This window comes from Macrosteles quadrilineatus, unplaced genomic scaffold (assembly GCF_028750875.1).
Source record: "Macrosteles quadrilineatus isolate MER2022 unplaced genomic scaffold, UCM_ALF_1.0 Scaffold_8__2_contigs__length_117827958, whole genome shotgun sequence".
Taxonomy (NCBI): Eukaryota; Metazoa; Arthropoda; class Insecta; order Hemiptera; family Cicadellidae; genus Macrosteles; species Macrosteles quadrilineatus.
The window spans coordinates 106,485,524-106,510,995 of record NW_026542601.1 but is presented as its reverse complement, the minus strand read 5'-3'; the positions used below and the strand labels follow the sequence as shown (position 1 = coordinate 106,510,995).

The following is a 25,472-nucleotide window of genomic DNA, read 5'->3' as shown; positions in this document are numbered from 1 at the left end:
TGCTTTGCAACAAGGTGAGAGCACAGAAGATAATTATGTAGTTTTTCGATTTTTTATGTGACAATTTTTAAATCATTATTTAATTATTTTTTTTTATTATCGATTCTCACTATGTAACCAATCATGATGTTTTTGGGACTAAAACATCGATTTTTTCAGTTTTTTTGTCTGTTCTCTGTACTCTCCAATAATGGAAAACGTCGATATTTCAATACTCGGCCAAAAACATCAATGTAATAAAAACATCGGTAAAGTACCATCGATGTAAATACCATTGAAAATAGATAGAAAAACAACATCAATGTTTCAAAAACATCTACTATCGATTCTCATCCTACTTAACACCTATTGCTAAAATTTCAAAATCTTTTATGAAATAAAGAAAAGAAAAAAGATTAAGTGAATGAGCTGAACAATCAATTGGCCTTAATGGAGTTAGTAGAGTTTTATATTATTTCAAGTGAAAATAGACCTTGGAATTGAACCTTGCTCTCAATATATCAAACTCTAATGAAAAAGTAATTTTATTACCTATTTACATGATTAATTAACACATCTAGAAACACTGCTGATTGCAGTTTTGTTTTATCTTATTGCCCTCATTAGAAGTGCAGATTTATGGTGAAAGTTATCTTTGGTCTAATTGATAATAAATTGAAATTTTAAATGTTTTTGACATCATGAGATGTGGAATTGCCCCTGAGCTGGTTAAAAACTAATATAATGATTTAGTTACATTCAGTCTCCAGTTCAAAATAAGTCTGTAACTGTGACCTAGGTTTCAGCACAAAGTTTTGCATTGAAACCAGGATTGATTTTTGACGAAATAAAATATGTTTACGTACTTTACATTGTCAACGCCAGAGACCAAACCAGGATTGACGACGCAAGGTGCGTAAACCTATTTTATACAGTAAAATCATAGAAATTAATGTTTCATGTTTTGAGATGCTGAAACACATGCGTGTATATTAAGTTATTTTAACATTTGATAAGATATAAATTCTGCAATGATAAAAGACTTGGCTCGTTTTATTTGGTAATTTACTTATTTTAGTTATTTTGTCATATCTTACTTCAAGCTCTTGTCCATCGACAGCATAAAATAAGATCTATTTAATGAAATTTGGATGAATTTAGTGTATTTGTGTAGTAGTGGACTAAAATGTTAAACCCTGTAAAATTTCATAAAAGGTCTCAAATTTAATTCTGAATCTTCGGAAACTGTGACTGGATTATTGCACTAATTTTTACCAAATTCTATTATGTGTTTAGCTAGAGGCCCTTTCACAAAAAGCATGATAAAATAAGTAAATCCCCCCAAAAACAAGCCAAGCCTTTTATCATTGCAGAATTTATATCTTATCAAATGTTAAAATAACTCAATATACACGCAGTTACAAAATTGGGACACAGTTCTGTTGTGTGGCTGTTAGTTATATGATTCGCTACAATTATTGTAGCATCAACAGGTGGGACCTTAAATACAGAATTTTAATCTACTCGTCTAAGTGGAATTTATCACTTACATTAAAGATAAAGCATTGGTCACAGACATTTAATATTGAATTGCAACTAAAATTACACAGAAAAGTAAAGAAATTGGAATTAATGTTATGATATTAACATTAATACAAATAATAATTATGCATTTTCAATGAACTAATCATTTGGACAAGTTAAGGACAATTTTGTTAAGTTACACATGATAGACTGAGCTGGTCTTGTAGAGCACAACCACTAGTCTCCCGTGGTCCCGTGTCCGAATCCCACCAAGCACCAATGGATTTAATCTTAGTCTTTATGCCACGACTCTCTAGGCCTAACCTTAACTAATGTGTGAAACGGTTCTGGGTTAGAACCTAGTTTTCTAGGATGTTAAGGTGGAAAAAAAGTTACACTTGATTATGCTACACTAGGAACAAAACATGTGAATAATCGCAGTAAAATACTGTAAGAAAAGGTACTTTAATCCTTTTTCGTCATACTGCAGCAAAAAGAGCCCTTTTAATGTATGCGTTGCAAGTCTAAAGTAGCATTTTTACTCTCTAGGGAGTAAAAATCAGATGTTGTAAACAGATGTAAATTTTGATTATGGATATCGTATCGATCGAAATTATTTATCGATTGATTTATTAGGTAAGGTTTTAGCCTATTGTTGTCGATCGCTCGACATATCGATGGTATAATGTACTGAAACACAATCATATTAGACGAAATGATTGAATCATTTACTAAACAGCTGCTTATTTGCATTAATTGAAAACAAGCTGGAAATCGTTTTGAGCGGTTATCTTTACATAAACGTTATTTCGTTTCCTAGCTTAGTTTGTTAATTAATAATTAATGATGCAATATGACAAAAAATATAGTTCACCACATGGGCAAAAAGTGTCCTTTTAACCCTCATCGTAAAACTTGACCTCGGGGCAAAAAGAGTCCCTTTAGGCCCTAGTGATGAAATATACTATAGTACTTTTCATTGAAATGGCGACGAGGTAATTTAACTATATTAGTCGTATAGAATACAGGGTACTTTGGCACTATACCAACAACACCGATAAATCGACTTCCAAATAAGATTTAAATTAGTTAAAATAACAAAATCTTCCTAACCTAAAACATAGTCCACCCTTATGTTAGGTTACAATTATTATTAGGTGTGGTCGGTATAATAACCAAAGTTCCGAATTCAGTTTAGGAGCTGTAATGGCATTTTATATCCAAGCTTCAAACATTTTTAACAGTTGTAGTCCTGAAACAACTTAAACTCAACACAATTCTACCAGTGAGAAGCTAAAATCCACTTCCAAGATTGATTTGATGGGAGTTGTGTTAGTTGTCTCAGTTATTCCGCTGGTGACGTACAGTTAACAAGTAAACGTCTCGCGCTCGCAGATCAGTTTGACAGAGTAATTGCTTGATTGACTCGTTTGTCCTTGACTCACTTACTTGGACACAACAATTTTCTTACATCAGCAAGCGAGACAGTTGATCAAACGCAATTCACTTCTAAATCACATGTGTCCATGTTAACTGGTACTTAATACAAATCAGGGTAGTTGTACATGACTCGAGTCAAGATTTTGAAACCTTCAATAAGTTACATTTTGTAAAGTTACAATACTCCTTTGTATTCACTGTATGATCTTTTAGTAAAAACAATTTTGATAGTAAAATAACTGTTTGGAACTTAAGACAAAACTTAGGTGCTGCAGAATATTATACCTTTAAAATTCCTTAACCGCACCCCGTTACACTAAAACCCAGGTCAACCGAAAACATAATAAAAAATTCAAATCAATGGGAAAATTAACTACGTCTGGCATTAACTGGGTAGGCAATACGTCCTGTTCCCCATGGCATGGGTAGTTGGCCTAGCCAACAGAATATAATAGAGGAGACGACGATACGGATCTCGATAAAGATAAAGTTTAGTAAACAAATTGTCAATTATTTTAAGAAATAGATTTTGCGTATAATATAAACACTACTGACGTAGATCTCTCTAAATTGAAATACCCTTTAACTTCTTAAGATTGATTGACCATAAAATAGGACATTTGAAACGGACTCGTCCTCTTTATCATGGTTTATACCTGTATAAGCTATGGACAAATTAAATGTTATCTAAAAGAGGGTTTAAACAATATCTAACTCCTTTTGCGAACTCTTTTTACAGAATGTTTAACTAAAATAAATAAATATTTTTTGTACTCAGGTTCAAGTCCTCCCAATCACTAATGGATTTTATCCTTGTGACAATGCTACGACCCTCTAAGACTAGCAATGTGTAAAACAGTTCCAAGCTAGAAACCAGTGTCCTAGGATGTGAAAGTGGCAGAAAGAATGATATAGAAGTATAACATATAGTCTATTGTAGTAAACAACAAGCAATTATTACTATTGGTTTAAGTGAAATTATTCATCTGGAGATTATAAACCTGTTTACACTGCCTAAGATAACACAAGAGTGAATGAGTATATCCCTGGACTCAGCCTTGGCGGCTAACTTAATCTACAAACACTTAGCCTTGATTGTCTATCACTCAACAGATATCATCACTCTCAGAACATTAACATTGATAAACCAGATTAAATATACATTTTAGGGAAAACATTCCAAATGGCAAAGAGGTAAAAAATTCAAGGAAAAATCAAATGTTCACATACCATCAATTTTATGTAAGTATCTATTTAAGGCAATTTCATGGTAGAGTACTTAAATTATGTTACCACACAAATTTAGCTGCCTGCCGCCAAATCCTTTGTTTAGATAAGCGTCTGACATTTAAAGCCCTATTAAGAAGTAAATATAAAACTGTTATTTGGCATTAATTGGATGTCGGTGATGTTTTGTAAACTAGAGAGAAGCTTTTGCTGCTCTTCAGTTATAAATAAACAATATTAACCTTCTTAGAAATAACTTTGTGACGAGGAACAGAGTCAATAACTAAAAATTTAATAAGAATTAGTTATCCTAACTAACTAAAGTGTTTTAAAACAACTTATCTTATTACAATTTAAGAACAAAATAATTTAACAATAATGTAACTTAATGTAACAATACAGTACAATTTGATTGAATTTATATGAACTTACTGATTAGCTCTCCTAGACCAATAGCAATGCCGACAAGAGGTACCAGCTTCTTGCTGTCGTCACCGAAGCTCTTGGTGAACCCTACACAGGCTGCGTAGATACCGGAGTGATACGACACTTGAAAACCTGCGCAAGACAAAACACAAATGTATAGAAACCATAAGATATACCGCAAAACTTCCAAACACTGAATAATTTTTATTAATGGATGAATGCAGGGTGCCTAACTAAACACCATTTTAAAAATGGTGTCATTTAAGATTTTGTTCATAAAATCTTAAAATTATGTACAGAGTTTGTAAAACTGTAAGATCTTTCTTTTCAAGAACAATGAATGTTGATATATCACAATTTAACTTAGGAAAATGTGTGATTATAATGTATAAATTACAAATTAAATGTTTACAAAGTAAACAGAAGAAGTAAAATTTCCAATCATGGAGAAATTCAAGAAGTTAACCATTATAAAATGATAAAGCAGGAAAAAATAAATGCAATTAGTAGTATAGACTACATAACCTCTATTTCACAAACCCCCCATAATACAGGGCGTTTATAAAAGAATCATCAGGTTTTAAAACATTTTAATGACGTTAATGGAAAACAAATACGGATATAAAATATATCAACAGAAAGGAGAACTCTTAAATTTTTCATAGATACCCCTATAAGTGCTCAATGTGCCATCCATTAACCGTGGAGCAAGTTTCCAATCTATGCTGTAAATTGTCCCATACACCGGCTAGCATCGCAAGGTTGATTGATTCTACGACATGCGAATTCGTCCACGGAGCTCTTAAAGCGTTTGAGGCATTGGCGGTATATAAACTTTGTCTTTTACTCCATGGAAGAAATCACATACCAAAAGATCAGGGGATCTAGGGGGCCATTTGAGAAGGGTCATGTCATTATCGTTACATCTGCCAATCCATCTCAGTTTCTAAGAGAACTCTTTCACGACCTATGATTTTACGTTTCAATACACTTCCAGAGTTCTTAAACTAGCGATACCACCTTAAAATTCTTTGGTCTGTAGTAGGAGTCCGTCTAAAATGCTCCGGAAACTCACGCTGGACAGTTATTAAAGATAAACTTGAGTCATAATGAAAAACTCAAAATGTTTTTTCGTGAATTGTAACCATTTTGAAAATTATGCAAACACGTTCAAGAAAAAACCAAGACTGATTATTGAACAGCTGATTATAAAACTTGGAAACATGCTTTTTAAGCACATGTTTCAAATATTAATGTGGGACAAGAATTGGGTGAGGTACACGCCTTTAAAACCTGATGATTCTTTTATAAACGCCCTGTATAATTTAATAAACACACAAATTTTCAAGACAATAGTCACGACACTATTGTCAATTACCTACAAACATTAAAATATATTTTGCCTACAAACATTACATGAAGTGGTCATTGTGATTATTTATTGAAACAAGCCATAAAATATGTATTAAAAATTTCTTTTTCAATTCAAAAGTATTTTAAATTATAATGAAAAGTTAAAACTGTACTGAACCGGTATATCATGTTTGAACTGGTTACAACTAAAACAAGAACTACTGAAAATTGTTAACTCTATTCCACTTACAATTTTTAAATTCCTACAAAAATTGATAAGATACCTTTTGTGGCAATTAAGACATTACAATCTCACTTTGCTATTTTCATAGGCGATTGATAAGACAAGCCTAGTGCTTGGCCGCGAAGACAAACAGGTAACTATTACAATCCATCAAAGGAATTGATTGGTGATTTGAACATTAAGTATAAAGTTTTAGGTTTCAGTGGCAACCCTGAATTACCTTACTCATCAGCTGATAAGGAAAACACTAACAATCTCTGATACATTTACGATAATGGGATTCATCCCATGGGATAACCAATGTTGGGCACATTGGATATTAGATATTAGGTTATTAGTATGGATTGGCTATTAATGCTCAATTTCAAGAGAAACCTGAGATTAGCGCAAGGGAAAACCAGGTTCTGTGAACTTGTTCTGAGATAATTAAATGCAAAAACTTTCACTGTGAAATGGATTATCGATACAACACGTAGTTATGAAAAATATTTCATCTTAATGTTCATACTTTAAAAAAATCTTCATCAACATTTAAAACTTTTTCTTTGTACCTAATTAATTTTTGTTGTTTAGGTATCACAATAGATAAGTTTCATGACACATACCCGGGTCTTTTCCCTTATTTGCAACAAAATTCCTCAAAATCTGTTGTTTTGGTTGATTAATACTTTTAAACATTTTATATGCATTACACTATATACATTTTTACTCCAAACAAAATTACACCAGCTACATTTCTGTGAAAATATAAGTTTAAAAAGTTTATGAACAAAAAATAATAGAGATGTATGTTTGTTTAGAAAATTATATAGGTATCAGTACATAAACTAATTTTTTTAAACAATTAGAACAACAAGGTTTATGTAGCGGTATTATGCAGTCATCAAAAAATTCATACTGACTTTTCATCTCACTGTTTTTAAAATTGTTGGAAAATATTCTATTTTGTTCACTAATTTAAAAAAAAATAATCCAACAATAACAAAGTTCGGCAAAGAGGGTGATAGCATTTGTCACTTTCCAACAAATGTTATTCAATTTTTATAAAGATTTACACCATTGGCCTGTAACCTTATAAGCATGACTTTAAACACTTAATTTAAAATTGATATAAAGGGGGTTTTATCATACTCCATCTGTTGTAAAGTTAATTTATGTTTTATATATATAACCAGAAGATTTGTTATTTGTTATGATTTAATTTAGAAGGCATGAGGAGATGCTCACCAACAATAGATAATGAACATTATCAGAGTTTTGGGTTCGAGTAACTTCAAGATCGTTCCTGTAATTTTATCAATTAATAAATTATCTATTATTCAATTATTTGGACTATCCTATACTCTAATACGAGCAATGTTTGCTTGTATGTATGTATGCTTGCACCAAGATCTCGAAAACGGCTCCGACGATTGTCTTCAAATGTTGTAAATAGTTTATTTTTGGTCTAAAAACGAGTTTATTGCAGTTAGAACTGCCAACAAAATTCTAATTACGTAGAAAAATGAAACTGAAAGTCTTATGGGTTGCTAAGTAACCATGTTAGTTGAATTGAATAACAAGGAAAAAGTAAACAAAAGACTTGTTAGTAGTCTATCCACAGTATACTAGCAATTACAAAATACAGTACAAAAGGAAAAACATCAGTTGTTACTATTGAGCAAAGATGATACTGAAGATTACTAGATACATTGTAGGAGGACTTTTTTTATCAATAATAGTAAAGGCTAGCAGTGTGGGAACTGTTTATGACGATTAGATTAAGGTATCTGCAATCCTCAAATGCTATGGGAAGGGAGGGAAACAGGTCTGCGACGTAGGAAGTGGTGAAGGGAGTAGTAAAGGTGAGCAGTCTGGAGTGTGGGAACTGTTAATGGGGATTAGATTAGGGTATCTACAATCCTAAAATGCTATGAGAAGGGAGGAAAACAGGTCCATAACGTAGGAAATGGTGAAGGAAGTAGTAAGGCTAGCAGTGCAGAGTGTGGGAACTGTCTGTGGCATTTATAGATCTGCAAATCTAAAATGAGGGCAAACAGGTCCACAACGTAGGGAGTGGTGAAGGAAGTAGTAAAGGTAAGCAGTGTGGAGTTTGGGAGTGGATTAATGTATCTGCAATACTAAACTGTTTTCAGAGTAAACTAATGATTTTCCCCGAGCAAAGCTTGGTCCCCAGGTACTTTCATGCTATAATACCATCAAATTTGGAATTTAATTAATTCACGTTGTAGCTTGTTGTCCTGCTATTAACCAGGATATTTTTATTGCAACGTTTAGCATTGTTTCTGTAATGATTCTTAAGAATGTGTCTTGCACTAATACTACTATAAGCACTATTCCTCTGCATTATTACCCCTTACTAGAAAATCTTTTTTCAGCAACTTTATCAAACGCTTACCAAAGTAGCAAAACAGCGGACACAACATAAGTATCTTGGGTTTGATAGCAAGACTGAGAGATTTCAAGAAGGCCTCCTTAGGCCCGGCCTCTGCGATGAAAGACACTCGAGACGCCCAGAGCGACGCCTCATCTCGTTTCTGACTCTCGTGCTCCGGCTTCTGCAGGAAGAACATGAGGAACGTAGCGACGGCGGCTACGCAGAACAGCGTGATGATCACAGTGTTCCCCGTCTCGTAGTCAATCCTCGTCTTCCCTTGGAACATCAGGAACACAAAGATGTTGCCGAAGAATAGCCTGTAAAATAGGTTTAATGAAACATCCAAAGGATTTTTATGTTGCAACATCTTAGGTAATAATTCAAAAATGTACTTTTAAGTGGTATATAATGGTGTGTGGGGTTATCCTAGTATTAAGCATATAAAACTTCAGTACGAGAGGACGGGTCCATCCCCATCATCTAAAAATTTAAAAGTTTGAATCACTTGTCCTTCGTTCCAAATTCCACTGACTAATAATGGTAAACACAATACATGACAAGGATTGTCTGACAAGGTGCGTTTTTACCATTATTAGTCATAAAACACAATCCTGGGGCTATCAAAATGAATTACAAATTTCTACAATCACTTTCATACAAAATTCCACTAACACAGAAAAAGAGTAGGAAGAACTCAAATCTGGAATTGCACATACAGCGTATATGCTCATACTCTCATTAATATTGAAAATAAAGGCTGCAGCAATTAAATTAGCCACAGAAATCATGTATTCCATAATGAAGATAAACTTAACAGTGATTGAAGGTTATGTTTTATTTTGAGTAAATAAAATAAATTGAATATTTTGAGAATTTCAATTTCATCCATTTAAGGTTGGCCTAGTTTTCAACATTAAAATATATTTAAGATATCCAATAGTACTTGAATCTTTTCCAACATTTGGACTGATATTCATTATAATGGATTAGGGCTTTGGCTTCTGACCAACACAATCTCAACAGAGTATGTTATGACCAATAATACCAATTGGTTGAAATTGGAGTAAACTTGACCTTGATCATTTACGTCATTGGATGTGGGAGTTTACAGCCCCTATCCCGGTGTTCTGATGACATTTTCTCTAATGAAGTCTTCAATATTTTCTTATCCTTTTTAAAATATCCTTTAGTACAATGAATTTATATAGTTTTATATGTGTACAAATTTTTCAACTTTTTTAAAGTTGATACAGTTTATGTCCATACTAAAGGGTTTTGTAAACAAATTTATTAATACTACAAAATGGATTACTGTATGATAAAATTTGCAACAACCTCCGAACAGTTTGTAGGGGTATTACTAAGGGCATACTAAAAATGTTTGGTGAGTTTCAAATATGAATAAAACTACTTTTTAATATTTCAGTCAGGGCTCTACCCCCTGGGCTTTTAAAGTATTGGAGGTATATATGAACAATGCATGAAAAATTTCAAAAAATTGAATCTAAAGTAAAATTATTTATTAGTTGAAAAAATTTACTAATCTACAAACATAAAAAAAAACATTCAAATTGTAATGATTCCAGCAAAACATTTTCTTTTGGAATGGATTAAACCAGAGGAAAAAACAATGTGATATGTTTACTTCACAGTAGGTTGAAATCTTTATTGTCACGTAACGTTTACATAATATAGCAATGCTATAAAACAGGCGACATTGTCAAAATACAAATACCTCAAGACTAAGGAGTTATAAAAGACTAAAATAAACTAAAACTATAAAAATAAAAGTGGTTTAAACAAAATGTATCAGTTAAACATTTTTGATAAAAACAAATTTATTTTTACACATCCTGATCAGTTAAGCACTCATCTATATTGTAATAGGGTTTTCTTAGAAGAAAATTAGCAAGGCTGCTTTAGAAATGCTTGGACTGTATTTTGTTCTTTAATTCTTGAGACTGCTTAAACAGTTCAGTTAAACAGTTTCAGTTAAATATTTGTTCAGTTAAACAGTTTTTTGCCCATGTATGTCGGTTTTTTTTCTACTAATGAAAGACGATTCCACGGATATTTAAAGTTAGTTTTAAACCTAGTATCAGCCTATGCTCAACGTTTTCACTACATAATTTTTCAAAAATTTCTTCTGCCATCAACAGTGTAGAATAATTTTATTTATTTAACAAACAGAAACAGTTTTTGACAAATTTATTTATACTGTGGCAAGTAACATTAGGTCGTAGACTGATTATTCATAAGGATATTTATTGTGGATATAGTACAGTATTATTTCATACTAGTGTACATGTTGCTCGAATTCGAGCAATTGCAAAGTATTACAGGAGTTATTTCAAAACGAATAACAGTCATATTTACAATGAGTTTAAAAGAGTCAACTCAAAGATTACCGGTGTGTAACTCAGACCATGTTTATCTTCGTTATTGATAAACCTAAAGCATTTCGGCCGGTTTTCTCCTTCTCAAAATGCCTCGCTGTACAGGCAACACAGGTCATTGATAGAGGGCCAATTGAGAACAAAAAGTTGTTTTGGGGAAAGTGTTAGGGCGCATTTGTAACCTAATAAATGAGTTTGTCCAGGGTCATTTGCTGACCGTGATGAGTTAAGCCTATTACGCGCCACTGTTCTGTAGCTGCGGACGTTATCACGATTACGCCTCCTGTCTATGTTTCGTTGTCGTCACGTCGGAGGCATTAAAAAAAAACAAATAAACAAATTATAGCTACACAAAACAGCGATAAATGCACAAATTTAAGTTACAATCTTACTAACACGATCCCTCATAGCGACACAAAACAACGATAAATACACATATTTAAGGTACAACCATACTAACACGATCCGTCTTGGGGGTTATGTTTACACAAACTCAATAAATATGCAATAGTCAATAAATGTGCTCAATGCGTTTCATTGTTTTGAAAAATAAATAACAGCAATTAATTTATACAGCTGATCAAAATGTAAACAATTATGTTCTTCATAAGGATAACATGGGAACTTTCAAAGCCACTGGGGCAGAGTCCAAGGGACTTTAAAAAAAATGTAAGGCCAGTTTGCAAATCTACGCGACACGCTCTTTCCAATGAGACGTCAATGGATAAAATCGGTTAAGAAATGGCGGAGGAGTTCAACCGACAAAGTTTCATGTAGCGTATTAATTATATAGATAATGTTTCATACTGTATAATAGCATGTCACTATAAAAAATGTACAAAGGTTAAATATTTTACAGAGTTAATTGTTGAGTTGCAATGCAGCCTATGCATTCTCAACTAAATAAACATGATAAACTGGCACTTCCTGGAAATGACTCACATTCAAAGTTATTGATAGTGACTTGATAGTGAATTAATCTATAAACATGTTTAGGTCATGCACACTGCACAGAGACTGATTAGGTGCTTTTTGTGCTAATTTAATTAAATTTTCTTTAAATCTATTAACCATATGGCAATGATTTTGTACATTATTGTTTTTCCTTTAAGTGAGATAATCTTACTGTGACAGTTTTTATTTTAAATTTTAGTTTCCACTACAATAAATATGAACAAAAGATTTACTAACGGTATTGATGTAGATAAGGTCATCTTTAGGTCAAATCGTTTTGGTCACTGATAAAAACAGTTTTAAAAACTGCATTTGAGTTTCAATTTTAAAATTACCAATAATTGTGTTTTATTTTGTTATTTCACCATACTGAAATGCACACATTAAACATGTTCATTTAACGTTATTCCCGTTACAATTAACTAAATAGTAAATCAATGTAAAAGAAGGGTCAAGTAAAAAATATTGTTTATTTAATCTTACAATAGTATTTTTGTACATTTAAAATGTATTCAAAAAGTGTAATGTTTTTATATTTTACTTAATATTATTTATTTGTCATAGAAAGGTATTCAATTTAAATCATAAACCTATCATAAAGCGCTAAGCGTCTTGTTGTAGAATTCAGCAAGGACATTATATGCTAAAACTATTATATTTAACATTTCAAACTTTAATTTAAAATTATCTACTAAAATTGTTTAATTTAATTTTTTGAACGAATAGTCTATTGACTTCATTGACTTAAATGAACTTCCAGCTGGTGACACAAATAACAGCACCGTGAACATACGAACACACAGACAGACAAGTTTTAGCATGAACCCCACACAGTAGCCATAATTTAGCAGCTAGCTCAATCGGTGAAAGTAACGGCCAGTTAATTGCCTTGATTACCAACACGACACCCACGACCCACTTCTCAGCTGTAAGTTGTAAGTTCACGGCCACAACGATGACGTCAGAACAGATGGTGGCTTCCAACTAGACTACGCTGATCATTTTGACCTTCTCATTAATAGTTAAACGTTTCGGCTAATTAAATTGAATATAAACGCATGTCCTATAGTCTGAGAGAATTTCTCAGTGCTATGTGCAGTACCGTCTACCGGTTGTATCCGGTTGTGGCTGGATTGTCTCGAGTGCCAGGTCAGCTGATCAGTTCTCCACTCTACCGTTTAGTAACACTCAAGAGTTAGAGTGGTTTATAATTATCGACAACTGTTGTTGTTAAAAATTTTATCTAATGTGTTGTACAAAGTGTGTGATTCAAAACTATGAAAATTGGTTATTTACATAAATATAATAAAATTAAACGTTTATATTTGAAATTATCTTATGTATCAGCCAAGATTGTATAGGTATAATTTACACAATATTTAGTACCGGCAATATGGCTGCAAGTTTTAGTTTTAGACCGTTTATTATTAAATATAACTTTAAAATACCTCTATTATATAGTTAGTTTATACTAAGGTTTATATGGTACTGTACAGAACTTAAATACACCTACCTACAACAACCTTTTGCCAAGGAAATTTATTTTAACTAATTTGAGGAATAAACTGAAGACAATAAAAAAAATCACTTTACAAAATTAAAACGTGTAAAATTGTAAACAAAATTATTATTACTAAATTTATAAAACATAAAGAAAATATGTCAAAAAATATATTACGTAACGCTGATAAATATGTTTTCTCTGCAGATACAACAACTCTCAAACAGCTGTTTGTTTCGCTGCAGAAATGAGGAAGGCAATATGAATCAATTATGTGACCGGTTGACCGGAGAACCGGTTAGGCTGGGCGAGATTGTAAACGTTGGGATAGTCAAGGTCCTACGCAGAAACACTCACACTCTCACAAGCATCAATTAACTCAGATTTCACTGTTCGTCACATTGGGGCATTGGACTGGCCAACCTAAGGGCACAGTGGTCTGTCCTTGTGCTGAGTGGAAAGTTTAAAACACCCTCAAACAAATTAATCCACACAAACCCAGTGACTTTCTGTTGAACGATTTGGAAACTTCCGAATGGAAACTGCTTTAATTGCCACTCAAAACATAACATAACTTTACCTTAGCTATAGGAGCAAACAAACATGTTTATTTGGCCTAACTTGTTTCTTAGGTGTAGTATTGAAGATTTTATTCAGTTTCAACGGTGGAATTTTGTAATTGAGAACATTAAAAGCTTTTAAAGGAAATCAACCTAAGCTGCTTAGATGTTTTTGGATGTAAGAATTGAATTTTGTCTATAAATATGAAAAAAAATTAAAAACAACAAATTTAATTTTGGTGAGAAAACATATATAATCAGATATTTACTGATTATAAGAATGACCCAGGTTTGAGGGAAGTAATGTTTTAAGCTTGAACCAATGTAAACATTGGATAGAATTAATATATCTTGTTCATCAAAACCAAGAAGAAAATCACTTAACATTTTTTATATTTAAAAACTGTACAAACGAGTACAAACTAAGAGTTTTCAAGAACATTTAAATTACTTTTTTTACTTTTTTAGTTGTGCTCCATTCCATACCCAACACAAGACACTGTGAAATTTATCTTATCCAACTGATAATAGTGGAAGATTGCATCAAGAAATGCAATGTTTGATCATTCAGTATAGCTCAATTTTACAAAACTACTTTGGCAATTATAGTTTGCTTGGGTTATGAAATTCACTTCAAACTATAAAGCAGCCAAAGCATTTCTTTTAAATAAAGTTTTTATACCCTAAAATAACATTCAGGGTTGGAAAAACAGATAAATAAAATTACTTTGCAATAGAAAAATGAGGTGTGTATCTGTTTACATGCAAAATCTGTTTAATTTATTTACGGATTTACCATTTTTTCATTAATCACAGGGGAATTACAATACTTATTTGTTGAATATCCAAAGGACAAAATTAAGCACATGCACAACACAACAAGATTATGGAATAATAAATAAGATAAAACAACAAAAATTACACTTAAACCGTAAATGTAATTTGAAAAATTGTGTAATGATGAATACCTAAATATCATTTGACTTCAATCATTCTGATTTGAAAATTTAGCTTGGACAAACAATATGGACTTTAGAAAAATTAAAATAAATGTGCATATAAATTAAATGTTGACCATGTAACAATATAACAATATCTGATAAAATATAAAATAATTTATAAAATATAACAATACCTAAAAAAAATTATAACAATATAACAAATTATGAGAAACTGATTAACAATTTAGAACTTTGATGGTAACATTTTGGTGGTTGACATTGACGACACTTATCAAATTAAACCAAATATCAGAATCTAAACCAAATTAACTGACATTTTACACAAAGATAACCTAGATATCCAGAATTACTAAAACTAATTCCTAATTACAAAAATCATCCTGTTGCTCTGTATCATGTTTTACTTGACTATTTCATCTCAATTTTACATCCCCAATTATTTAGCCATGAAATATTTTTCTAAACCCCCCTCCCCCCCCTATCTTTTCAGATATGTGTTCCAGTTTCACTCGGCCATTAACCAATCAAAATCTATGTATACTTACGAGCACTTAAACAGGACCCAGAATATGCTGGTGTTTCTGGTGATGGTCTTCGGCCTTGAGTTGAGGATCGTGTAGTTTCCCTGAGCCGTCCACAGCAAGGCAGCACTGCAGCCGTTCACTATCGAGCCTCCGTACACGAGCCATGTCTTGCGCAGGTAGAACGATGCGATAAAGGCACTGAAACAATGAGAGACCATTAGAAAATCTTAAGGTTAGATATTTTATTGTACGAGAGTCAAATGAGTCATACACACACAAAACTATAAGCTAAAATATTAACTTTTATATGATGATAAAAATACCTAGAACCTCGGAAGGTAAAACCATCGATCGGCAGACCAAGAATTGTGTCGAAGACCTATGTCCAAGAGAACTTTGATGTACTTAACTCTTTATGCAGAATAACACATAAGAGAGTAGGAGGCATCGTCGGTTCAATAACCAATGAGGTAATGTACAGTTCTTTTTTTTCAGTAAAACTAGTAATACAGCAGGATGAAAAAAAATCAATGATCACAAAAATAGGGTTCTACAATAGTGGATTGTGTACTCCAGCTAATCGGTAAGTTTAGTACAATGATCATGATCATCTCGTTGGATAAAGTAAAATGTGCACAATTTTAGTGGATTTAACATAGCTTTTGGGAACTACACAGCTTGAAAAAAGACTCCGGCATTTAGACATTTTTGTAACACCAAAATCTAGGACTGGTCACAAAAGATAAAAATTACAAACATCAACTCTTTAAAAAAGTATTTACATAAGGTGAAATGTACACAGACAGATTGGAGAGGCTTAATAATTTATTTATATTTTTGTGTGGTTTTACAAATCATCAAGTTGTGATGTAACAACAAAATATAATAAGTTAATTACACTAATGAAAAAGATTTTACAATACAATTTAAATTACAATCACTTCTAATTAAGAGCCTATAACAAATCTTCAAAAAAAGGTTTGCAAAAATGAAGTGCTGTAAACTCTTAACAAAAGAATTGTAGATATCTATATCTTTATAATGTCAGAATATTATGTAAATATAATGGGATGCTTGAGTGTACAATAGTAGTTGTTGAAATGATAAAACTCTCCATACTGTCTAAATGTGATAATTTGTCTTCAAATGGCTTTATTATAAATAGGATAATTCAATTGAAATGAAATTATTATCTCAAACAAGATTACTTTGGAGTGAGTTAAAAATGTTTCTCGGATTGTTAACTTTCAGCATTAACCTAGATTTCAAAGAAGGGAAACACTATGTTTCATTACCTTGAACTTATCATTAACTTGACCTTGAAGTTAAATAAACTTTAAACTAAAACAGGAAACAACTGGTAAATATTCATCTTAAATAAAAGTCAGCTGATTAGATTGACTAGAAGGTGTTTTAAGGCATGTTGATAAGACATTTCATACCTAGTTATACACATGTTTTCTTATCAGTCAAGTTATGTATTAGGCTCAAGGTGGAGAAATAAAGATATTAAAGTACAATGTCAGGCCAAATATAAACAAAATACCCATATTAATTTAACATTTAACAGAACATTTAAGAAATGTAGTGTAAAAATATGTGAAAATGTTAACAATTATTGAAATCAACAATAAGGCGAAGAAAATGTGTGAAACTACAGTTGAAGTTACACTAATTTAAGTGGTTTTAAAACAAACTAGCAAGAAAACTTGTTCGTCACAAAAAAATTGTATTCGTTGTCTGTAAAAACAATTACTTTTAAAAGCAAAAATTATATTGGCCCTTAATGAAATACTTAACAAAAAGTAAATAAAAAAGAGAAGGCAACACATAACAGAAACTATTGTTTGAATGGATTTACCACACCTATCTCCCACTCTAAAAAACATTGTTAATGAGCCAATACACAAAACTGAAAGTTATTCACGACTCATTTCAAACCCTTAAGCAAGCATTTGAAAATAAAATTTTACAATTTTCTCAGCATTTTAAGAAGCCACAATATAACCACGAGTGATTTACATAAATACAAAGCGGATACTGATAGTATATTCAAGTAGTCCGTGTTGTAAGACTCTATAATTACACGTAGGTAGGTGCTTGTGCCAACGCTAGAGTTGCATTTCCTGTCACCAGCCGACTAGGCCTGACTCATCACAAACGCTGGACGTGCTCGACATGTGATCACCACAACACAACACTCGGCACGACTCGGCCCGTTATAGCTGTAAGTGCTGTGGCCTTCAAATACCTCAGCACACTAGCGGATTACAAATTGCTTTTGGAACTTTGAAATTAGCAGAAACTCCTCTACCTCATACCTAGCTGATTTAAAAACTTTTATGAATAGTAACTTTTCCCAATCCATTTAGAAAACCCCTTATCTTTATTGTTAACAATCAATGTTCAACACACTGTGACACAAATGGATGGAAAGAGACCCTAACTTTCTTTCTTCCCTTAAAACCAAAATACTAACACTAACAGATTACCTATTATTTTGAAATCTTTTGAAATGAGAAGAGTCCTATCTATTTCATACTTTAACATGGGCTATGGGCATAGACAGGAGAGGCCCATGGCCCTTCTGAGAAAAAAATAAACTCAATTTTGAAATAAACTAAGCTTTGATTGGTTTTACACAGCTAATCAAAATAAATCTATTTTAATTATGTACACTAATAAGTTAAGTACCCTACTGAAAGCAATACATGTCTAGGGAAAAAGATAGAAAAAATACAGGAACCTCAATAAATAATTAGTTAGCATATTTTAAACAACTGACAGACAATAGCCTTGGTGGCCAGTTCTTGTTCTCAAAACATATAATTATGGCCAAACACCGCATAATTAGAGATATTGATACAAAAACACTATCGGACAAGTGATGGTATTTTGTATTTAAACCATAATACTTTTTATAGACATCGTCATTTGTGGCACTAAATTTAATATGTGTTAATTTTCATTGTAACTTTAAACCCAATTTTGTGAATTGTGTTGATTATTTAAATATTCATTAAGATTTTGGAGACAGTAGCCTATGTTGTAAACACGTTTAGAGAGAATCCCATATTGTGTACAGTCCTAAAATATTTCAAACTTTTGATATAAATTGTTTTACTGGAGAAAGATACCGCTTCGCTCTAAGGATATAAAAAATTTTGCAAGGTCCCTAGTATTGTTTTTATAAATAATGCAATAAAATATTCTTTTTCTCTTAGTAGTAGCCTATCATGTAAAGGACAGGCACAGGTATGACTGGAGGAAGGGAGGGGGAGGGGGTAAGAAGTCAGCATTACCTATTACCTATATCCGAGGGAGCTAACGGCCAGTGCAGCTCTGGGTCCGATCATGCTGATTATGCTCGGGGCGACCCATAGGAAGATACCGAAGAAGAGGTAAAGAATTCCCAGTGCGACGTAGCCGTCCGCTGTGAATGTGGGGTCATCTTCTTGTGCGCTGGCCAGAAATGGTTTCTGAAACAAACATAAACATTATTATTTTCAAAAATTATATACTCTGTAAAATTTACTTTTTATTATTATTTTATCACACTTTTCTTTCTTCAAGAACAATCTACAATTATTTTTAACTAATTATACCATCAAAGTTTCCCAACAAAAATGTTTTGGTAAAAAACAGCAAAACAATGATATTAATAGCTCTTTTTTAAACTTACAACTTTGTATAAACTAGGACAACAATTTATCATCCTTAAGGTTTATTTAGAAAAAAAATGATTCAACGTAATGTATTCCAACTCCATTGCAAACAAGATGTATTCAAGATTTATTTTCATTAAATCTACGAAGAAAACTTAAATCAGTTCTAAACAAGCGGCAAACGTTGAGAATTTTGTTTGTCTTGTTTGAGCTTGTTGATTACAATGTCGTTTGATTGAGAATCGGTTCAACTAAATAAACAAGTCGGTGGAGTTTAAGTTTTCTTTGTTCACATTCTCTGATGATTTTGAACTAAAAAGCAAGTTAATTTATGATTAAATTAAGCTACTGTATACATTCTCTAACAATAGTACATGTGTTCATATGACAAAACTTTGGCTTAAAATTTATAGAAAATAAAATGCAGATGTAAAATTGCAGAAAACCCAACAAATTGCAATACAAAATAATTATTTTGAATGTGTCAGTAAACAACTAATGATGTTTCGTTTATGACCTTTTATCTTATCAAGCAAGGTTCTGCTGTAACCATTTGGCATGTGTGATACTCTTTTCTAGGCCAATCAACATGAAATCAGCTGTAGTGTCATGGGTAATATTTCACTGGACTGGGTTAGTTAACAAACATGGTAGGTAATTTCACACATAAACATATTTTAGTCTTTGAAAACAACCATTTTTCAATTATTACATTACAAAAAAATAGCTAAAAATAATTTATTTTATACACTGCCACCATTTTAGATATGGCTGAAGGTATAGTTTAAGTGTGTCAAGTGAGAATAAAAAATTATTATTTTAAATAAAACAAGGTGTTAGCCCGTCCTACGTACGGGAATTCAGTAGTCAGTTAAAACCGTGTATAATTCAGATCAGCTAGTTTACACATATAAAGACAAAGTTTCTTGCAGTTTTAATGTGAAAAATCGTCTTGTAAACAAATGTTGTGTGACCAAATATGTTTTTATTCCATCATAGGCCTATACGATATGCATTTTAAATCCAATAATTTTACAATAAAACAGCAAAATTCCGCAATTTTTACGATGTGAAAAGCGTTGAAATGAGATTTGCAGCCGATTCGCACACTGATTATAAGTAGCCTACAGTGGAGAGAGTAATAGTCAATTGAGAAGTGTATAGACCTAGTCAACGATACCACCTTCCATAGCATACCTGCCTCTTCCATAATTATTATCACCACAATACAACTACTATACACAATTTCCAGTTAGTACACATAATTTAACTTTGGTGTCCTAACATCAAAACTAATCGTCACACCTATCCTTTATATCAATTTTACTGCATTAATTGCTAAATAAAAAAGTGTAAACAAAGAAAAGTAAAAACAATAACAGTTTGTTTTGAAACAGCTGTTTGGTTCAAATAACATTCATTTGAAAAAAAAAACTGGTCTCATGTAGCAGGAATATAAAAAATAAACACGCTAGTAAAGCTAATGACGTAATTGTCAATGTTTATTATCAATTGTCAATGTTTATTATCCATACCGTTGTCAGTTCTTTCCTTGATAATTACCCACCCTCATTGAATAAATGTAGGCTACATCGTAATTTCCCATATTAGTTAATTTAAACTACAATATATTCATAGTTGAAATATAAGTGATATTTTCACGTTTGGGGGCGCTGATATAGGCACCCCCAAACGTAACCACAACTGAACACGATTTCATAAAAGGATGGTTTGTCTAATTGCAGTATCCTAGGTCAATGTTGACGTTGTGTTCAATCTATGTCATCCATCTGTTTATCTTTGTATAAAACCCGGCTGAGGTTGTGGTGGTAATTTAAAATCGCGATTCCTGGTTATTCTTGATCTTTTTATGACATCAATATTTCCGGGACTAATCCAAACAAAGTTAAAGCAGACTAACATTAATTGTAAACAAAAAGCTACCATGAAGAATTAAAACATGTAAACATTGTTATTTTTCTATTTCTTTCCTTGAAAAGTGGAGTAGTAAAATAATTTGCATTTATCCTTTTTTATTAAGACTCGTGTACAGAGCCTCGATTTGTACTGTGGTTTAATTAATTTTGGTCTAAACTATTTTAAACTGTTGTCTAATTATCTCTACTAATCTTACTTATTTCCTATAATCAATGACAAAATAAGAGTAAATAAAATAACCTCATAGTTCCATAGTTTATATTTAACCAGCTGTTAGTTTAAACAAATTATATTGCTCTAAAACAAATCGAAGATTACAAAGATTGCTTTAAAAAATAATTTGAACATCCTAGTATTTTACTATGTATAGTTTAATTAATCTGTCATCCTCTTACAGAAGAATTGAACGTATCAATGATTAGCATTACACATAGTATAAATACGTCAACCCTAAGTATGTCTTTACATTTTTATCCAAATGCTGAATTTGTGACACAAAAGCTGAATGTTTACAGCTGTTATGTTAAGCAAATTATTTTATGCCAAAAGCTAGTTTAGAATCTTAGCGTCGGCTGCTAGACTTTTTAAAAATTAAAACTTAATTTCTAAAAAACTGGGACCCTAAACTAAATTTTTGGCTTCGACATTCCCTAGTTCTCAAAATTATCTTTCTTTCAACACAAAAATCATGAAAATCCGTCGAGTGGTTGATTCAGAATCGTGAAATAAAAAAACACTGTTTCGTTTTAATATTATAGATTACATACATTCACTTACTGGGCGTTAACAAAATAATGGTGCAAAACTTATCAGAAGTATATTTTCCGTTTGCCTTGAACAACAGCTGATTGATGTCAACAATGGATGGTATAGGTTTGTTAGTTTTGATTTGGTTGTTTTGTCTTTGCTATGTGATTAACTGTGACAGACTTTAAGGAATGGCTACTTTAATGCAATACAAAGGGGTTATGTGTGTTGGAGTTGGCTTGACTGGAGCTGTTCGGACACAAAACGTTCTCATGATGAGGATCCTTACTAAAATATTTTTGGCAATTTTGTTGAAGCAGGCTGCACGATGTTCCCATTTGAGTAATTTCCGACACAGAAAAGGCTATTTATTGCTGTTTGGTACCCATTTAATAAGTCTGTTACAGTTAATCAAGTAGTCTAATCAAATCAAAATAATCAAATAAAAACAAACTTATAAAGATAATCCATCCATTGTTAGCATTAACAGCAGAGTTTGCCAAGGCAAACAGAAAATACACCTGTTTAGTTTGGCACCAATTTTCTAAACAATAAGCCTATTAACATCAAGCCTAGAGAAAAATGGGGTAAGATTCATGTGTACAAAGGTATTCAACCAGGTTCCAAAAGAAATAAGAAGTATTGTAGACGAAAAAGCCTCGAAATCAAAACTAAAACAATTCCTTCTCAAGAGACTTTTTCAATCATCAGGCCAACAACACATTGACGACCACGGCACACCAGACCTTCCAGTGGGAGAGTTACAAGTATCAAGTAAAGTGGGTAAGTATCAAGTAAAGTAGGTAAGTATCAAGTAAAGTAGGTAAGTATCAAGTAAAGTAGGTAAGTATCAAGTTAAGTAAGTAAGTAAGAATCAAGTACCTATACATTTAAAAAGATTCTTTAACATGTGATGATGTTTGCGCCCGAGGCAAAAACTCCTTAAGATGTTCTTCCGGGTGGTGCTAAGCAAACGACAAATTTTACGGCCGAACAGTCACACCTGTGACAAATCCAATTCAACCATAGATGTATGATGAGTAACATTAAATCAACACTTTCAACACCCGACACGGTTTGCAGGTCAGACAACTTAAAACATTCCTCTCTAGACAGGTTGATCGAGAGGTAGGCCAGTTTCTTTGACAGGCTGCCAATCTGATGGTACAGCGTTCACTGACTGCAGAAATAGACTTGATATAAATCCACTGTCTCTGGCAACTGTATTTGTTGTAGCAGGTCAGTAAGCAATGAAAGTCATGTAACTGTTGTTGAAATTAATTTATTCCAAAATTAAATGGAAATAAATTTTAGTTTTGCAGTCTTTATTTTTTATTAACTGTTCCCATTTATAAATATATTTTATATTCGTAAAAAAAAATATTCATTAGTCAAAACTGGAAATTTAAGGCATATATTTTAAGCTGCTAGTATATTAACGCATCATGTCATTACTGCATATTATTATCATGTATAGCCTAATATTTATTCAATGTAAGTTCTAAACAACAACGACAAAAACTGCCAACACCATTGACAAGTTGAATTTTACACCTTCTGTCAATGCATCTTCCAGATAGTTTTCTTTTATTTAACATGTAAACTCATTTAGAAAGCAGAATTTATTTTAAATAAGAAGCAGCAAGAATGAGGATCCCTGTCTTTTATTGTTAAAGTGAAATTCTGTAAAATTACTCCAAAGTTTAATTGTAATTATAAAACAATTTGTTAATTAATTCTATCTCCCTGTTCTCACAATTTACTTCAAAAGGTATCAAAAGCCTGCTTATAGACGTTGTGCACCACGCAACGCTCAATTCCTATAGAAGGTGAGTACCGCTAGACTCCATTCCACGCACCCTACGAAAACTACATATAGCATAATGTCACCATCCTAACATGACCTTTTTGTAAAACATAGCAACTTCGTTAATTGACAATCTAGGTATTTAGGTTCAGAATCGATCTTATTACGGGATCAATCCAGCAACCATAACGTAGGGCAGCACAACAGTCACTCGGCTACCCATACTATTATTTGTAGTTACAAAGTATCATTAATAAATAATAATAATAATAATAATAATAATAATAATCTTTATTGTCATTCAGCAACATAAAATTACAATAGACAACGTCAGAAGTCAGGACACAAATGTGACATCATGCTTAAATCTATACATCATCCTATGAAACATTGAACATTTTGTTGCAAAAACTGTACATACAGGCCTAAATATTTAAATTTAAAATTCTAAGATTGAATGCTTTACACAAATTTATACAAAACTTAAGTAAATAATGTTTCAGAACTAAACAATTTGTAAATATTCAGGAAATTTATAAAAAGATTTTTGGTCATGCAGGCTGCCTCCTAGTGGCCAATAGTGTTAAGAGTTCAGAGTAATTATTTGTGTTTAAAAAAAACCGTCTATAGAAAAAAAGGCTTTGCTAATTAGCCATCTTGATAATGTTGATTTGAAAAGGTTTATGTTATCAATTTCTCTAAATGGAATGGGAAGTTTATTGAAAAGTTGTAATTGTAAATATTTATGGCTTTTTGTGAATTTTGAAAGTCTAATTGGTGGGATGTACAGGTTGTTTGATTGTCTAGTTGAGTGGTTATGTATTGAGTGACATTTAGTAAAATTTGTAATGTTTTGTTTAACAAAGACTAAATTATTAAAAATATAAATACTTGAAAGTGTCATTATATTATTATTTATAAAGAAAGGTTTGCAGTTGACTTTATTTGGTATATCAAACATGATCCTCAGGGCTTTTCTTTGCCAAGTAAACACCCTGCTGGCCCCACAGCTATTTCCCCAGAGAATATTTCCATATAATAAGTGTGTATGAAATAAACTATGGTAAACAGAAAGAAGTGTGTGATTTGATACACAGTTTTTTAGTTTTCGCAATAAAAAACAAACTCGTGACAACTTAGATATTACATTGTTGGTATGTTCTTCCCAAGTTAATTTTTTATCTAAGAAAATACCTAGCAATTTAACAAAATCTGGATTTTCAATTTGGTTTCTACGTAGTGTAAAACATATTTTCTCTGTCTTATCACTATTAATTTCAAGAAAATTACTCTTAAACCAATTATTACCAATATCGATCATGTTATCAATTCCATGGATTGCTGTGTTAAGATTGTCAGAAGGCCAAATAAACGATGTGTCGTCTGCATATAGAACTGTTTTACAAGGCATAGCATTTGGCAAATCATTAATATATAATATAAACAATACTGGCCCAAGTACTGACCCCTGCGGCACCCCAGCAAGAACCTCTTTAAAAGCTGATGTTTGTTTGCCGGAAGCTACATATTGTTGTCTGCCACAAAGGTAGGTTTTAAAAAAATTAAAAAAAATTAATTAAATTAAAAAGCATTGCTAATTTGCTAGTCTCTGACTATCAATTACTGTAGAGTAATAGTCCATTTAAACGTCATTTAGCCACTACAGTACACTCTAACTTGTTTGTCAGTTTTTTCCTTATGTAACCGAACCTGTTACACTCGAGTGCGATGCAACAGGCTGGAACGCGCTGTGACCTGCCAAGGCCATTCCGCTCACTTTCTAGGGCTTCTGCCTGCCAGCATTTTTTTTATGTGACATTTTAAAAGATGATATGATAATTATTTTTC

The 25,472-nt window shown here is 32.1% G+C and overlaps 1 protein-coding gene across 1 annotated transcript in view; it reads right to left on the bottom strand.

The window, feature by feature from the left end:
- Positions 1–25,472, bottom strand: part of LOC128999548 (UNC93-like protein MFSD11) — a 55,950-nt gene that overhangs the window by 13,079 nt on the left and 17,399 nt on the right. The window contains exons 2-5 of the mRNA XM_054426119.1: positions 18,777–18,946; positions 15,489–15,665; positions 8,592–8,887; positions 4,603–4,728 (exon numbers count right to left, since the gene is read on the bottom strand). Of these exons, the coding sequence (XP_054282094.1) occupies positions 4,603–4,728; positions 8,592–8,887; positions 15,489–15,665; positions 18,777–18,946 (769 nt within the window). The remainder of the gene's footprint in view (positions 1–4,602; positions 4,729–8,591; positions 8,888–15,488; positions 15,666–18,776; positions 18,947–25,472) is intronic.